Here is a 19,227-nt window from a genome sequence, read left to right on the forward strand (position 1 = left end):
CAAGATTCTGACCATCAGGTTGGACTTTCCTTTTTCAATTAAACTTTACATTCTGTGTCTTTATGCCTTTATTTATTTTTAAAATTCAAGCCCAGCTTTTAATTTTGTGCAATATTGGTACTCCCTTCCCAAATTATTTGCTTTTAAAGTTTCAACAGCAATTGTTATATAAACAGTTTTCCTGTTATTATGATATATATGCCTGGTATATTCATGTTATTAGAAACCCATGGACTTTCATTATTCTATCTTTATTATACAGAGCTACCTAGGTTTTTGTCTATCAGAGGATGAGAGACTATTGTTAGTTATCACTTCTAGATATTCCATTAATTTATCAAATGTCTGAAGCACACAGTCGTGCCCTTTTAGATACAGGGTCTGACTATCAGTATTAATTAAATGCTGGACTCCTTTTCCACTTGGTGGTTATGTGTGACCATTAGTGCTGGTCAGTCCTTTCTATCCCTTGTACAGAACTACTTTTGATGCTACTACTTTACTTACAAGTCTTTCCTTGCACAGATCAAAAAAAGTGCATGTCTTCATATTATAAACATACATAAGATTAGAAAAAATACCCGTATGTTTAGCTATTTATTAAAAACAATAGACATTGAAGGTATTCTACCCTGTTTGTGTTTTTTGTGTATATATCATTAATGCCTCTTTATATCCTTCACATTAACTTTTCTGTTTGAGTAACTCTTAGTTTTTGACAGACTCAGATTGTTTCATTTAGCCATAATGATTATTGTTTGTTTGTTTTTTGATGCTCATAATGTCAGAAATTAGCCAGGGAGAAGCCATTTAGGTTGCTTTCTTAGCCTTTCAAAACTTCCTCCAACTTTTTTTTTAGACAAATCTTGTTTTCTGACAACAAAAGAATGTTCCAGAAATAGTCTGTATTTTTTCTTTCCTTCTTTTTTTCCCTAATAATTAAGGACCCCTGGTTCTTTTTTGTTGGTGGATACTGGGTAATGAGTATCTGGACTTCCCCTAAGTGCTGGCTGAGGGCAAAAGCACTGTTGCTGCTATTGGTCTTTTTTAAGGAGAGATCTGGAAGAGATATTTCTTTTAGGTCTGTGAGTTCACACTGACTTTTCTTCTGTAACATCACGTTGCTGCATCTACTCTCTTTTTTGTATGATGTTTCACCGACTTCAGAGACTCCACTCCATTAATAAGAAAGTTGCTTTGTAAGCAAGATATCAAAGCAAGGCAATTTCGAATAAGTATATTGAAGAGCACCTCCTCTAGACCAGTGGTCGATGGGCTCCTGCTAGACTAAATGTCAAGGGTCACCTGCAAAATGAGAAAATCAAAACAATGTAGTGAATTTTCCAAATTTAATTTGTTCACTTTGTTGGTGTTATTTTCTTACATTAAATGTTTGGGATAATGGTGGCAGAGTTTTTGAGTTATTTCCTTGTTACAAAAATAAAATCTTTTTAAACTTTATTTTCAAACTGAGGATGGATGTATTAACTGTCAAAATTCAAAAGAGGGGTGAACAATCCAACCTTGAAAAGATCATGTATGCTGCTGGACCTCAGGAACTGCTGGAATCAGGAACCAGAAGATCTACTACTATGACACTCACTTGTCATTTTTCCAGTAGACTTAGTCTGGTCTTAACCATGCAATGAAATCCAAGGACCCTGTGATGTCCATCTTGCAATATCTATCACCAAACAGAAATTTTTCTCATTTTTCTGAGAGGGCCATGATCAGCAAATTTGGTTAAAATGCCCATCTTGGACCATCCACCAAGGACAGGAAGTCTGGCTCATGTAAGAACCTGGTATCTTCTTCTATAGCTAGGTGGATTGAGTGGGGTGATTGCAAATGAAAGGGAGAAATGCTATGCAAACATAGAAGCTTACATTGAAGAAGATGTCCTTACTTGGCATAATTACAAAAACATATGCCAGGCACTCATTTATTTCCTTTGTTCCGATCTTCATTGCTTTCTAAGTGTTGTTGGTTGTGTAAGTTTGCTGGGGCTGCCATAACAAAATACCACAAACTGGATGGCTTAAACAGCAAAAATTTATTTTCTTGCGGTTCTAGAGGCTGGAAGTCTAAGACCAAAGTGTAGGCAAGTTTGGTTTCTCCTGAAGCCTCTTTCCTTGGCTTGCAGATGGCTGCCTTCTTCCTGTGTCCTCCCACGGTTGCCCCTCTGTCTGTGTTGTCTGTCCTAATATCCTCTTCTTATAAGAACACCAGTCATATTAGATTAGGGCCCACACTTGTGAGTTGATTTAACTGTAAGTTCTTCTTTAAGGATACTATCTTCAAAAATAATCACCTTCCAAGGTACTGGGGGTTAAGACTTCAGTTTATGAATTTTGGAGGAAAACAGTTAGGACCATAATGTTGCTCAATGAAATTCAAAATACAAGTATAAAATTGTTTAGGCTAATTTGGAGCTGTATCAATTACTACACTTTCACCATTAAACAATTTTTTTTTAACCAATGTATTCTTGACTACCTGACTAAAATTATCTTATTTGGATACTGCTTAATAAACCCTAATAATATTAGTATCCTTATAACGTCTCCCTTTTCTAAACTCTTAATTTTCCACAATCAACTTCAGTTATATTTCTTTTGTTGTTTCAATATTCTGTTTTGAATTTTTGAGAATGGCAGCCTATCTTTTGTTGCCTATATTTATAACATCTTTTTAATGCTATATAAATAAGCAACTTATTCTCACTGGTTATCCCTGCCACATTATATCATAGAACTTCCAAGAAACAGTTGATTTTGTTTATAGTTTAATTTATTAAATCCCTTGTAATTAATGCAGATACAACGTAATACAATGCAACCCCTTATAGTAATCGTTCCCTGTAACTTTCATTTACAGAAAGAAGCACTTATATTTGGCAATATTTATCACCTTTGAAACTACTGTTCTCTATTCACAGATAACATGTGTTTCTAAAGTTTAATAGTGTTTAATTCTATTTTTTACAGTGAGAGTGGTTTATTTAAAAGGTGCAGTATCCTTACTTTCAATCCCAAGAACTAAGGTGTCCATTTGACAACGTCATTAGGCTTTCTCTAATGAATATTTACTTCTTTAAATATAAATTATGGTAACATTCAAATCAGTGGACAAAGTAATCTGAAATGTCATGGTATCATTTAACATTTAGGTTGCTTTTCCTGATGTTCTATTTTTTGTACTTTTGTTATTTCCATCCTAGTCTCTAAGAGTAAATTCTTGCTTTCTTAACATATTCACTACCAATCTATATACAGATATGCAAATCAGGACTGTATTCCTCCTTCAAGAATTTCTACCTCTGCACATCACTGTCTTCCCTCAAGATTTCTCAATATACCCTTCTAGTTTACTGTGCTATTTGCCCTCTTGAGAAAAAATGAAAAGGTAACATGATCTAGCTCTGATATTTATGACTTTATGAAAATCAATAATTAATTTTTAATCTAATTGATATTTATTTCTCCCATTCATTCCTCCTAATCTAAAGCAAATGATGGGGAAACAGTAACTGGATTCCCACTCCCTTCCAGGCATAGTTTAAACTAATATTTCAGGGTTGGCCCTGTATACAAAAATTGTTTGAGAAACAATTCATTAAATGTGTCAGAAGACTGTTACACAAATTGGAAAGATAAATATTAGAAAAAGAATCTAAAGTTTTAGTTCACAGACTTCTATACATTTGAAAAACCTCTTTGTGCATTTTTAATGGGAGTTAGAATTTTTATAATAATTATTGAAATTTTTATTGGGCTGATAATTTTAAAGCTCATAAAATAAACAATTTCTGGGGTTCAGTTACAGCATTTCCTTTGTAATTTTGAGTTCTTTTTCGCTTCATGGCATCTACATGTGGATATTTCCTCAGGTTCTCAGTGTTTTGGTCTCTAACTATTGATTTTGCTTTTTCTTCAGGATGTTTTGAATAATTTGGGATCTTGTGAACTGGATGAAGATGATCTAATGCTTGATTTGGAATTTTTAGAGGAACAGAATCTTCGTCCTTCAGGTAAATATTGAATAAATGCACAATATCATACAACTCTGGTCCAAGTCATTTAGCTTTCATTGATAAGCTAAATATTGTTTAGGCTGCATTCAGTCTTTTCAATCCCCAGTTTCTGTACTCTGTGTGCAAGGCACATGCTAGGTACCCTGGACACATTATTCTGGTGATCTTATAATCTATTATGAAAATATAAATTTGGTTGGAAGATAATTATTAAATAAGAAAAAAATTATAAAACAAAAGTTCTTTCAAAGAGGGAAATTCTAATGAAACTGTTAATGAAAAAGTTAATATTTTCTTTTTTTGGGGAGGAGACAACAATTATAATCCCATTTTTCATTTATTTTATATAACCAAACGCAAGTTTTGTGGACTAAGTTTACTGTTTCAAATCTTAGCCACCTCAGTAATAACTGTGGTGGTTAATGTTACTGTGATAAGGTTGACCTCAAAATCAGTAATTACCAATAGTAACCGCAAGTACACACTCGTAAACACACACACACACACACACACACACACACAGAGTTACAGTGTGAGATAAATAAATTCTTGCTGAATGAATGAAGAAGGGAGCCCACTATATTTGTAATAGTTTAAATTTGTATTAAGGCATAAAGTGTAATGTCTTCAAATACCAAAACTATTCCTTTTGTAGGATATAGGAATTAATTGTGCACTCAAATTTAGATATTTGACTACAATGGCAAGTTTTTATTTTTTTTTACTACTAATAATACCTTAAACATAGTCATTTTCAAGTTAAAGTAGAAGTAACATTAAAGCTTTAAAATCTTGAGTCATACTGCATACATTTAAGAAAATCAACCTCTTGGAATTTATTGTCCATGTTTTTAACTTTTAGGAATTAGACATAATCTCTGAGGTTGCTTCCAGCTGTAATATTTTATGATGAATTTTTGTTCATGCAGTATTTTTATATTATAAATAATGTCATAGTAACAGTTGTCAAAAGAAGGAAATAACTATGTATTTTTTTTACAGTCTATTTTAGGCTAATATCAAAAGCTAAATAAAATTTTTGTCTGCTTAAATGTGTATTTAGGATAACCATTTCTTGAGACATTCTTCCTGCAGTTGATTTGACAGATATTCTTCTAAAAATGTAGATTTTTCTCACTTTTATGCAGATACCTTATACAATTTCGTCATTCATGTGTATTTATCTTGAAAGAGTCACACATGGTGACAATGTATACTTTTTTGGTGGGAAATTTGTCAGTATCTAGCAAAACTATACGTACATTTATCTTTAGATCCAGCTATCCAACATCTAGTAATTTAATCCTAACACACTGGAAATATACAAAGTAATATATGCAAACAACTATTTACTGCAAAATATTTGCAAAAACAAAATATTGGAAAACCTCAAATGTCCTTCAATAGGACATTGGTTGAATATACAGTGGTACACTAAGCAGTCATTAAAAGGAATAATGATGGTGTCGATATGTGCTATAGCATGATTGTAAAGGTATACTATCAGTGGAGAACTTTGCAATGATGAATTAGACGGGCAGTACCTAAAGTCACCGATCACTAACTTCACTACAAGTTAACAACTAGACATTTTGTCCCTCTTAATGCAATGACTAGAGAAGTACACAGCAATACCACTCCTGCCCACAAGTACTTAAATCTATTTGTCTCTTGATTAAATAATGATTTTACAGGAAATATTGGGATGAGGAGAGAGGGAATGTTAAATGGCATGATGGGATTGTCAGCAAGCAAACATAGGTAGGGGGCATTCTACAGGGTAAATGGTCTGGTTTCTTCAACAAATAAATGGCATGTTAAAAGGGGAGGGGTATTGTAGATTAAAAGTAGCAAATACCATGCGACATCTTTGTGTCAAAACATAAAAACACTATGCAAATATATTTCAGAGTTTATCAGAGAAGTTTGAGTAGTGATGGAATTATTATCACAGAATTATTTTTATTTTGTTGGGTGCTAAATATTTTTCTTTGGTTTTGTCTTTGAGGAAAACTCTTCATAGAGACACATGTGGTTGAAATAATATGGTATCTGAGATTTGCTTTACCAACAGTATGGAGGAGGGAATAGATGAAACAATGTTGGTAAATTATTGAAAATTATCAAAGCTGGGAAATAGGTGCTTGGGGTGAAACTTTCATTGATTAGTTGTAATGTTTTCTCTATTTTAGGTATTTTTAAAGATTTTCACAATAAAAATAAAACCAAGTAATAAGTAAGCAGACATATAGACAGCATAGACATCTCAGCTGTGTTTGTTAGGCAGCCATGATAAAGAGCAAAGAATGCCTTAAAAATGTAAAAGAGCTCAATTTATTTGCTTGGGAACAAAAATGAACATTTGTAAACTTTAATTTCTCTTTTATAAAATAACGAGTGCAATGTACTTTGTTAGTTTATTTTAAAAAATGATATAACAAATATGATGAATCTCCTGAATCTGCCTCAAGGTGTAGATAACTTGGTTGAAACCAGAACTAGGGTACCTTATGAATCAGCTGAGTTAACCAGATTGTTCATAAGATAAATGATGTTACTTTGCATATCTGAAGTACAGTTATAATAAGTGAGATAGTCCTTCAAGTGACTTGGGTTTGTTTAATGTTACTTAATAAAAGGAAAACCTATTTCACTTTGGATGCCACATTATGGGGTTTGAAAAAAGCCACAAGTATCTGTTTATGTACATTAGCTCAGAAAGAAGAATTTTTGGTTGAATTGGTTTTATACAGTTTGTTTTGTTTATAAGCAACGTAATTAAAGGTCTTATCAGAATATAAGAAGCTCATTATTGATAAATGATACTGGTAAAAAGCTCATTAATACTAAACATTCTAAAATACTGGTTTAAATTAAAGTCATTTTCAAAAGTCTGAAAACTAAAATAATGATACCATTTAATTCTACTACTTATGTTACTGTGGACATCTTTTAATGTGCTTTTTATTTTATTCTTGCTATCTGTATTTTCATCTAAAAATGAATTATAAGTTTCCAGTTAGGTTTTCAAAAGTTGACCAGTGCAGTGAACAATATGAATAAAGTTTCATGAATCCTTTTAATATGTAAATATATCTATGGAGTCCTAAATTAACACACTTCCTTCCTAAAAAAAGAGGTAGTATGAATAAATAGTAGTATAAATAAAATATCTGTTTTAAAGTGCAGTAAGTGGATATTATCTTTTTTTTTTTAATGAAAGCAAGAAAGGACAATTTCAATGAAAAAAAGGTGTATGAATTCAAAATGAGTTCCCGAAAGGAGACTTGCCTTAAGGAGAAAAAATAAAAGCAACTATTCTGAATAATTTACTCTGATCTTGGCATCATTTAATATTATCTTTTAAATTCTAATATAAAAGCTAAGATTTTAGATTAAAAAGCCTATGGATAAGCCTTCCAGATGTCTTTTATTATGTTTTCTTCAATTAATGCCTAAATTACTTTTCTGGAAATTTTTTTATGTTCAACTAATATGCATCATGTTTAAACATAGGATTATCAATTTGTTTAATACCAGACATTCCATTTCCCCTGTGGTAAATTATTATATTTACTGTTTTTCTGTTTAATGCATCATTTATAATGCACATATGACCAGTTATTTTTTAATTAAAAAATATGAGATGCTATCATTTATACTTTGATAAATTAAAAAGTATATTAGTGACCTTCCCACTTTTTATCTTTCTTTACTGTCTTATTCATGTTGATATGGTGGTGTTTTTGCCACAGATTGAGTCATGCAAGATATTAGCAGTGTTGTTGGTTAGATATACCTCAACAGCCTTTTGAAAAATAAAAGTACTAACAAGATTTACTAGCATTTAGTATCTCTAAGACTCAAACAGGTGCCCTTAAAATTTTATTTACCCTGAAATGCATGTTATGAACTACATAATCTGTCAAAGGAAAAATACCAGAAATATATTTTTGCCTAGTTTTCTTTATGTAGTTTAAAATTTTTGTGATTAGGATTTTTTTCTGTTAATTTAAGCATCTTACAAAATAATCATTCAAGAAAAATAGGGTAATGATTAAAGAAGGATATGAAAAATAAAATGAAGCCACAGATAAGATTGGCATACAAAATGTATACTAGTATTACCTCAGAGACCCAAAAATGTTACTTGGAGTATACTACTAGCATATGTGAAGAAAGGAACAGAACCAATTGCATGATTAAAAATATGTACCATCAGTCATTCAGTCAATCAGTCAATGCCTTTTTTAAGATGAAGGAATTCTTGTTACTAAGAGCTGAAAGATATTTTGCTCACATGTCTTTATAAGGTATAAATTATTTGATATCAATAGTTTCCTCAGCAACTCCTTTCAATGCAAGCTGGTAGCACCATGTTACCAGTTCAGCAGAAGAAATTCTAAATGGTGACACATCAGTGTAGCAAAAGCTAGGAGCTTTATGAGGAGCTTGCTTAATCCGAAATAAAATCTAGTTCCTTGTCCATAGTTCCTATTCCTCAGCTAATTTTAATGTTGAAAATAGTTAATGTAAGTGATGTCAAGCATTTTCCTCAGATGTAAGGTAATTACCATAAAGCCTAGTAGAATATCTAATATTAAGCAGTGTTACTTCCCAGTGAGTCCTCCAAAATGAACTGTTTGCAAAATGTAAGCCTTATGTAACAGAAAAAGACAAGTTTTCTACAAATAGAAGTAATCAAAACACCAGTTAAATATCAAACAGTGCATACTGTTCGATGAAGAATAAGAATTTGAGTTTTGGTTTTAGAATGTTTAATCTATACCTATTCTTTAGCACAGTGAACTACAGCAAGGTCACATGTCCATTGAGGCTGCTCCTAGTATTACCTTCATAGTAGTAGAAGCTGATGGGAAGCATGCACCTGGCTAATTTGACAGTGAAGCATCATAATTAACTAAATGAGTTAAAGTTGAAAGGAAAAGAGGCTAAAACACATTTTGATGTTACCTGTTCGGAACATACTCACTAAAATACTATGTCTCCAATTCTTTCTTTTGTTAATACTAGGAGTGGGCTGTGTATAACCTTTAGCAATTAGTAGCTGGAGATCTAAGTTGATAGGAAGGAAAACTGAACGCCTGTAATGAGCCATGCTCTTTGCCTAAGCTCTCTCAGCTTATCCTCACAGTAACTCTCTGAGAGGAAGTTGCATTTTAAAGATTCATTCAAATTAAAGAAACCACAAATTAATATCAAAAGAGAGCAGGCACTTTAGAGACAGACACATCCAAGTTAGGAAAGCAGCTTTGCCACGGTAGCCTTGGCAAGGGATCCAATCTTTCTGAGCCCTTTTCCCTCATTTGTCAATTGACAATAAAACCGTCTATCTCAAAATATCATCCTACCCAAATGGGTGACGTATTTACATGTAAAGCGCCTTTCACAGTTGCCTAGAATAAAATAAGAGCCCAGTACAAATTGCTTAACTCTCTTGAAATCTTGAATTCCTTGTCAAAAAATTTGTCCCATCGTTGGTTATTTTTCGTAGTTCTTAATTTCTTAATACTTCATCATTAGTCTATATATTTAAAAATATGCTTTCTGATTTGAATTTTTATTATCTATCTAACATTTTAAATGGTGTTTTCTTAGTACTGATTATTCAAAAATTGTCACTTCGCTTATCACAGGTGGTACATTTCTGTGTTAAAATCAATAGTTAAATGCATGAAAATATTTTTTCGGATATTAGTCATGTGTCCAATATACCACAACATATTTAAAATAGAATTTCTCAGAGAAGGAATAAATTTCTGTTAAATACTTTAAAACTTATTAATGTAAATCATTTATGTTCAGAGAGAAAGCCAGTCTGTTCTTTTGTATTAAATTTGGTGTTTACAATTTGCAGTTGAGTTACTCAATTGGAAATATATTTTACTTATTTATCATTCTTTGATGAAAATAATGTAATGGTCATTTGGATGATTGGGTGAAGAAGTTTTTTATTGTTTTTGTTATTTATTTTGGACTGTATATCTAAAAACACCTGGGGCCAGTATCTCTTGGTATATGTCCAGATGCCAATAGGGAAGTAATGGTCCAATGATACCAGTTAGGAATTAATTAAGTAGTTGTCAAATTATTTTGAGTTTGATGAACAAGCAATATAAAATTCTGCAGTGAGTTAATTAAGGAGGTAATTTTTGTTATTAATTTTTAATGGATAATAGCACAGCAGAGCCGAGATGAAACCCTAGTGGCTCTGAATGGTAATGTACAAATTGCAACATCGTTCACACAGGGAAAATTATAAAAATCAACTGTAAGTTTTTACAAGCTTTGGCATGTCTCGGTCAGAAAAAGTGTGTGTAAGTTATTTTCAATATGATTGTATAAAGCTAAGAACATGACACTTAATTTTGGAATTATGACATAGTGGATAAAAATCTGGACTCTGGAGTTAGACAAATCTCAGCTGCAGTCAGGCTATGTAAACTTGAACGAATTATTTAATCTCTCTAGTTTCCCTTTCTCATCTGAAAATAGGGACAGTAAAAGTATCTGCTTCGTAAGTTTGTTGTGAGGAATAATAACTTAAAGCAGAGTAGAATGTTCTGTCACATGTCTAGCAGATAATATTTTTTAAGAACTATAGAAAATACTATTTTTTTGCAATATCCATGATAAAATATGATGTACCTGAGCATTAATAGGAATCTGATTTTGCCAGTTTTGGTGATATTTCCAGTCTCTATTAGTGGAAGCTCTCAACTACATTTGCAAGTATAGTATTTCTCAAATTTTAATTATAGAATGCCACAACAATTAATTTTGTGACTATCATTTATTTCAAAACTTTTACATTATAGCATTAAATAAAATAATAGAAGAATAATAAATAGCACTTATTGAATCTATGTGCCAAATCCATGAGGTAAATAACCCCTTGCACATTTGAGAAAATTTAAACTTTGATAACATATTAGAGGTAGTGGATATCCCAGGGGAACCCAGACAAAGTTTTGCTAACTCTGAATGCTCTATGTTTAATCATTATGACTTTTTTGACTAATAAAATTAATTCATATAAAACTTTAAGATCACAAGTACACTGAAGCTTTTGTTTTAAATTGCTTCTTCTTTCTATTAACTTACTAAGTTACAAGCATCACTTATAAATGTCTGCCTTTGACTTCATGCAAGAAGCTGAGACTTACTTATATTTATTTACTAGAGCATCTGTGTTGTCCCAGGCACTGGTGTAGACACTTACATGTTTCTGTTCTTGCTTTGTTTGTAAGCTATAATTTATAAGCACTTTGGATTATCCCATTTAATCCTAACAACAATTCTCTAGAAATTATTACTCTTCTTGCTTTGAGAATGAAGGAATGGAGATAATGAAGGAATGGAGATAATGAAGGAATAACACTCCAGAGAGTGTTATTATTGGTCCAGGACTGCAGAGATAATAAGTGGCAGAAGTAGGGTTTAAATTACACCATGGTGACTTGATGCCTACCTAATGTTTTCACAAAGCTCTCAATGATGTTTAGTTGCTAGAAAAAGCAGTTATAACAAAAGTGAAAAATGTTCCTTTGTAATACAGTGTTTGAGTAACAGTATAGTGAGGACAAAATTGTGACAAAAGTCATTTCCTGGGTTTCATCCCTTGGGGCTGTTGCTCTTTTCTGCCTTGAAAGGCTTATAGTACCTGTTATCTGCTTGGTAGCCATTAGATGGCGATCGTGTTCTGATAATAATGATAGTGACCCTGTCATACATTTGGATTCAGCTTTACAGTTTACAAGGGACTTCAAATATGTTATCTCATCAAGTTATCACAATAACACTCTGAGACAGGTGTTAATATATCCCAACTACAGTAGAGGAAGCAAATACTCTATGGTTAAAAACTTACTGAAGTTCGTATAGCCAATATTAACCCAGATCTTAACATTAAATGACAGGGTTTTTTCACTACCTTTCTGGATCTTGCGGCTTCTGATTTTACATAGTACAAATCTAATATATTTGGTTATATATTTTCCAAGCCCACTGAAAATCATAGTTACATCTTAGAAAAGGGGAAAGGGTTGCTTTAAGCAGACATGCTGAATATGGTGAAAAATAAATACCACTAGCAAAAAAAGCAAGAGGAAAAGGCAAAAAAGCTTTGAAAAGTAGACAAAGTCATAAAGCAGAATAGTATGGGGTCATTAAATGTAAGAACAGACATCGCCATCTGCATCAGCAGGTCATGAGGCATTACTGTATTGCAGTATATTCCATTGCATTTAAAAATTATTATAGCCTTGAATCATTGAGAAAAAAATTGTAGTCTGCATACTCTGATAAGATGGTAAGCTATAAAATTCACTTAGGAAATATATCTATCTGAACTGCTTTTATTTAACTCTTTAATATGTTAAGAGGAAACAGTTTCTTAGTTCTTCATAAACTTTATCTGGAAAGTATCATTTCGTAAGGATTCTAGATTGCAAAATTGGAGTATATTTTAAAATACTTTTTATATAATTTTTATATTTCTCCCCATATTCCTTCCCCCAGATTCTTGCAAATGACGGAATAAACAAAAGGAGAGCTGTGAGAAGGTTTACTAATTATCATTCTTGAAAATTCAGTAATTTATTTATGGCCTACTGGTAGGGTATAGGGATCATGATATTACTTAAACTCAAGACTGTACAATTGGCTGTAACATCTATTTTCAGGATAGACCAAAATTTTAATGGTTTTTGTTTATTTCTTGGTTTTGGCTGATAAATTTATTGATTGACCAATAATTAGTTCATTAATTTGATACTTTGCTTTCAATTCCATTTTTAAAATTTCAAACTTACCGGTTTTCAATATGATGTTCACCTGGGTGCATTGTTTTCGGTGTTTGGTTCATGATATTAAATGGCATCTTTAAATGACAGAAGAAAGGCCCTAACTGAACGAGAATTTCAGATATTCTGAAGTGGAGCCTCTCCTGCTTCTGCTCTGCATGAATATTCAGAGTTTTAATGGCTTTGGTCAATATCCCACAATTAGTTTGTAGTAGAAATAGGCCTGTTAATAAGAAATTGACCAGCTCCATTTAGTAAGCACAATTGAAATTAATTATTTTATTCTTTATTATCGTTGCCAATAGAATAAGTCATTTGTATTTGTGAATTTAAAAGTGACTGGCTATTTCGCCCATCAGACTTTGCTGTACTTCAAGAGAATTGCTTCAGCTACAAAGAAGGCTTTTAGATGAAACCGTTTTTAAGGTCTAATAACTATAGCTGAAAAATGTTTACACATTCTGACCTAATTTAATATTAAATGACAACAATTTTAATGAAGTCATAGAATTTACTTGTAACCTGCTATTGTAGCATTTCCTACTGTTATAAACTCTCTTCTCCTGTGCAAAAGGGCAGTCAAAGGCCTAAGTTCATTAGAGGATACAGTCAAAGGAAAAGATTTCTTTCATTCAGCATAGTTTTTCTGGAGCAATTAGAAAGAAAATATGTGTCTCAATATAGAATTTCATGGCCTTGTACAATTATGTGGTGACATCTCCACGCAATTGCTTGAATAATGCCAGCAACATCAGCTGTCACAATCGAAACGAACAAGTAATTAAGAAAACTAATGCTGGTCTTTCTTCTGAAGAAGTAGAATATTTATGTTTTTAAAATTGTTCACCAACAAGAAAAATAACCACTGACATGAAACATAATTTTCTACAGTGCCTGAGGCAGAAAAGAGAGAAATAATAATGAACATTCACAATATTACAACAAATTAAGTTGTAATTATGTACACCAAAAACAATTACAGAGTCCCTTTTCCTTGGATTATAAAATTTTAATAGCATCATTTTATCAGGTATCACTATAGCATCTAGCATCTTTATTTATGTTCTGCTTCTCCATCTTATTAACCAAAATTTCCAAAAGTTTACAGTGGAATTGGGGGTCTCATTCTTATGAGGACCACTTTTTTTCTCTAACCATACACCTCAGTATGCTAGGATAACCTACACTTGTCTGAATAATTAGTAAAGAAAACAATTAGAAAAGACCACAACTTGTCTGAATAATTAGTAGATTTGAATGAGCCATGATATTTGTGTCAAATGCTGATTCCCCAACCTTTTGATAAGAAATTGCTCAGTTTATTGCTTACTGAAGTGAGGGGGAAACGCCACCTCTGATGAACTCCGGTTGTCTTTCGGAGGGGAAAGAACAAGTTAGGATTTATAGAGATTTTGAATTTGGTTTAAGGCAGATATTTCAGTTTGAAGGTTTGATTGGGATTGGGATTAGATAAAATAGTTTCAGAATGTAAGATCTGTGGAAGCTACAAGGCGAGGATTTTAAAGTGAAAGGACGATTCTTAGTGCACAAGCTGTCTGTTGATGCTTCCCACTGAAAAATTGGTAGGTCTTTTGGGAAAGCCCTGTAATGAACAGTGAAGCTATTTGAAATAGTTAAGTTATTCCAATAAAGACAGTAAAACAGTAAAATGGTGTTCCTATACACAGTCACCTATTTGGGAGTTGGTAGTTTCAGGTCTCAAGTTGCCCACTGAGGGAGACAGAGGGACAGACCGTTTTTAGGTGGAGACATCATCCGTCCAGATTTTCACTATTGTTTGAGGTGCCATCATCACATATCAAGTCATTGTCTCATCATCCGTGAAAGTCAGGTTTTCCTCTTCTTCCTGCTGGATGACCTTTTTCTTTGCTGGGTCGTACGATGCAGCAGCAGCTGCGTAACATCATGTTAGATTCTGAAGATGACGTATCTGAACTCTGCAACATAAATAGTAAAATAAGGTTTCTGACCAGGATTCGTCATCCACTCTCCGCCAGCAGTCGAGTGCCCAGACTAAATAGGAGACGAGACCCCATCCCCATTCTGGAGAGCCTACAGAACCAGATATGGGGTTGTTAACGAAACTACTTTAATTTTCTGATATCTTTATTTTTAGGCAGGATACTCTGGGTAAGAGGACAAAAGCATCTCCAGCCTAGGCTGCAAATGGATATTCTGAATAAGGTTTAGATAGAAGAAATCTCTCCTGGACTGAAATATTTTCAAATTCTGTCTCAAGCGCAATCTGCTCTCAACATCCTAAGAATGATAGGACATATAAAAATATTATCTGAGTGATGGGTTAAACCAGCTTGTCATTGCAAATATGTCCGCATTTGAAGATGATTAAGAGAACTGAAAAGTTTTTTTTATTGTCTTCTTGTGAGATTTTGTCTTCTAATTGAACATTAGGACTCATATGCACTGAAAGATCTAGACTTTTTGGCTATCTTGGCACCAATAGTAATCTGGATCTGCTCCCTCATTAGAGTATTCATAGATCAGAAAATTATTAAAATACATATTATTGGGGGGTAATAATGGTAAAAAATATTCTGAGGAAAATGGAAATAAAGGTTATCACTAAGTTTACCAGGTGGTTCTTCTTAATAACATATTTTAATGATTTGAAGAGTCACATTATTTCACATTTTACTATCTCTGATATTGATGTATTTATAATGAAGATTTTTTAAAAATTTTATTAATGTTTTGGCCACACCGTTTGGCATGTAGGACCTTAGTTCCCTGACCAGGGATGGAAACCGTGCCCCCTGCATGGGGAGTGCGGAGTCTTAACCACTGGACTGCCAGGGAAGTCCCAGTATAATGAAGATATTTTAGCATCGTGTCCTAGATGGACAGCGGTTTTATTTTTCTTTTAAATAGTTACATAAAATGTGTCTTGCACTTAATGGTGTCTTAGATCCAAAAAAAACAAAAAAATCTTTAGATTAGTGGTCCCCAAACTTTTTGGCACCAGGGACCAGTTTCACGTAAGGCAGTTTTTCCATGGCGGGGGGGTGATGGTTCAGGCGGTAATGTGAGCGACGGAGAGCCGCAGATGAAGCTTCGCTCACTCGCCCACCGCTCACCTCCTGCTGTGCGGCCCGGTTCCTAACAGGCCGTGGACCGGTACCAGCCCGTGGCCCAGGGGTTGGGCACCCCTGCTTTAGATAATAGGAATTTGAGAGAGCCATAGGGGTGAAGTGTTAACCTGTATATCTTTGACTTCATATTGCCTACATTTAAAGAATCCAGAATACTCCCCAATTCTGATTGGACACCCTTAAAGAGTCATATTTGCTTTTATATTGTTTTGAAAAGTAAAACACTTATCATCTTCAGTATAGTACTAACTGCAGTACTCATAATTCTCTACTTGTGTATGTGGGATATATACCATATTTTATTGTTTTGTGCTTATCCATGCATTTATATGTTCGTATTTTTTCCTAGCCCTACCTACTATGATCTTCATTATCCTTACATATAAAAAACACTACCCTTTAGAGAAGAGATTTCTGTTACTAAGAATTACATTTTTATCTCATAGTCTACATTTTTATCACTCTGTGAAAATGCGAGAGGTCAACTTCAACCACCACTTAGAAATATTGACTCCAGAGTCTCTACCTCCAGTTTAAGCCTCTTTCATGTACAGATATATGTATATAACAGTCTGCTAACAATTTTACTCGATGTCAGTAATATGCTTTGTATTTATTTTTATTTTTATTCATTTATTTGGCTGTGCCGGGTCTTAGTTACGGCACACGGGATCTTCAGTTGCGGCATGCCTGGATCTTCGCTTGCAGCATGCAGGATCTTTAGTTGCGGCATGCGAACTCAGTTGTGGCATGTGGGATCTAGTTCCCTAATCAGGGATCGAACCCAGGCCCCCTGCATTGGGAGTGCAGAGTCTTAGCCACTGGACCACCAGGGAAGTCCCAGTAATATGCTTTAGATTTAATAGGTTCAAGATTAACATTATTCTTCCTGCCTCTTAATTTGTTCTTCTCTATTTATTTCATCTCTTGGTGAATGACACCAACATTATGCAGAGAAAAAATTGAAGCCAGATGTCACTAGGTTTAATTGATTCTACTTTTTAGCTATTCTTGATTCTACACCCTTCTCTCCACAATTCCTGTTTCAGTCTTTATTTGGGCCAGGATCATTTTCCTCTAATTCTATGTGACCCAGTTGGTTTTTGAGGCCCTTTCTCTGGCCCAAGTGTCCATTAGTGCCATCTTTGTTTTTTCTTTTTCCTCCCAGTGCCAACCTTGATGCAGAACTCAGGTCCTCTTTCAATTTCCCATCTCTTACCCCACTGCACAAAAAAAATTCTATCAAATAAAAACTTTCATGATTAATGTTGACTTTATTTCAGAATTTGGAGTCAAGGTGGAGTAATCATCTAGTTCCAGTGAGAGAGAAGGTAGACAGTGTATTCAGGAGTTTCATTTTGCTCTCTCTTCTGGACTTTCCTCAGTTTCTTTCCTACAGCCACATTCTTCTCCAAATTCTGGCCCATTTGTCCTTTTTCCTACTGTAATTCATGCAAAGCAGATCTACAGGCTACTCTCAGGGCTAGGTGTCAGCTGGCTCATAGGCCCAAAGGCAGAGGCTCCACCTCTAAAATGGTTTAGCAGAACATTTTCCTATCAAAGGTAGGGCTCTCCCAACTAGATTATTGTAACTGCTGCTACATCTTGTCTCTGTCTCCTTACATGCTTGCCTCCTGTTTTAAGTTTGACCTCCTCTAATCCATTCTCCGTATTGCCCACAAGGTATGCTAGCATGCCAACCTGATATTGGTCACTGACATATCTTTAAAATTTTCACTATTCCCCACTGCTTTCATTATAAATTCCAGTTTCATTAATGTGGCTTACAAAATTCCCAAGCTTCAATACTCAACCACCTTTTCTACATAGCAAGATTGACTTCCAGCAAATAATTATTGAAGGTGTACTATCAGCCCTAAGATTATGGTAGCAGACACGAGCCATGTAGCATATGGCCTAATGGAAAATTCTATTTTTAAATGATTGTTAAGGAAGAAAACAGCAGTGTGCAGTGGAAGGATATAGCCATCTTGGCAAGAAAAGACTTCCTGAGGAGGTGATATTTAAGCTTTTACATGAAGGATAAGTGGGTGTTCAGTGAGGTGGTGGGGGAAACGGTTTAGCAAATTGGAATTCGTAGAGGAAAGTGTGACACATTGAGGAACATCAAGGAAGCCCAACGTGCTTTGGCAGAGTAGGGAGTAAATGGCACTAGCTGAGTGACTTGAATGAACCATGTTCCTTCTCACCCATATGATGTTTGAAGTGCCGTCTTCTGATCCTGAAATGTTCTTTCCTTTCTTATTAATTATCAGTGTTCAACTGCTAAAGTAGAGTCTGAAACCACTGATCTGTTTGAATGAAATTAGAACACTTCCTAACACCATACAAAAAAATTAAAAAATGGATTAAAGACCTCACTGTAAGGCCAGACACTATAAAACTCTTAGAGGAAAACATAGGCAGAACACTCTATGACATAAATCACAGGAAGATCCTTTTTGACCCACTTCCTAGAGTAATGGAAATAAAAACAAAAATAAACAAGTGGGACAAAATGAAACGTAAAAGCTTGTGCACAGCAAAGGAAACCATAAACAAGACGAAAAGGGAACCCTTGGAATGGGAGAAAATATTTGCAAGTGAAGCAACTGACAAAGGATTAATCTCCAAAATATACAAGCAGCTCATGCAGCTCAATATCAAAAAAACAAAAAACCCAATCCAAAAATGGGCAGAAGACCTAAATAGACATTTCTCCAAAGAAGATACACAGATTGCCAACAAACACATGAAAAAATGCTCAACATCACTAATCATTAGAGAAATGCAAATCAAAACCACAATGAGGTATCACTTCACACTGGTCAGAATGGCCATCATCAAAAAATCTACAAACAATAAATGCTGGCGAGGGTGTGGAGAAAAGGGAACCCTCTTGCACTGTTGGTGGGAATGTAAATTGGTACAGCCACTATGGAGAACAGTATGGAAGTTCCTTAAAAAACTAAAAATAGAACTACCATATGACCCAGCAATCCCACTACTGGGCATATACCCTGAGAAAACCATAATTCAAAGAGTCATGTACCACAATGTTCATTGCAGCTCTATTTACAATAGCCAGGACATGGAAGCAACCTAAGTGTCCATCATCGGATGAATGGATAAAGAAGATGTGGCACGTACATACAGTGGAATATTACTCAGCCCTAAAAAGGAACAAAACTGAGTTATTTGTAATGAGGTGGATGGACCTAGAGTCTGTCATACAGAG

At 34.0% G+C, this 19,227-nt stretch overlaps 1 protein-coding gene across 4 annotated transcripts in view; it reads left to right on the plus strand.

The window, feature by feature from the left end:
• Positions 1 to 19,227, plus strand: part of CCSER1 (coiled-coil serine rich protein 1) — a 1,308,992-nt gene that overhangs the window by 276,352 nt on the left and 1,013,413 nt on the right. For all 4 annotated transcript variants that reach the window (XM_068542049.1, XM_068542050.1, XM_068542051.1 and 1 more), the window contains exon 4: positions 3,937 to 4,030. In XM_068542049.1, the coding sequence (XP_068398150.1) occupies positions 3,937 to 4,030 (94 nt within the window). The remainder of the gene's footprint in view (positions 1 to 3,936; positions 4,031 to 19,227) is intronic.

This window comes from Eschrichtius robustus, chromosome 4, assembly GCF_028021215.1.
Source record: "Eschrichtius robustus isolate mEscRob2 chromosome 4, mEscRob2.pri, whole genome shotgun sequence".
Lineage (NCBI taxonomy): Eukaryota > Metazoa > Chordata > Mammalia > Artiodactyla > Eschrichtiidae > Eschrichtius > Eschrichtius robustus.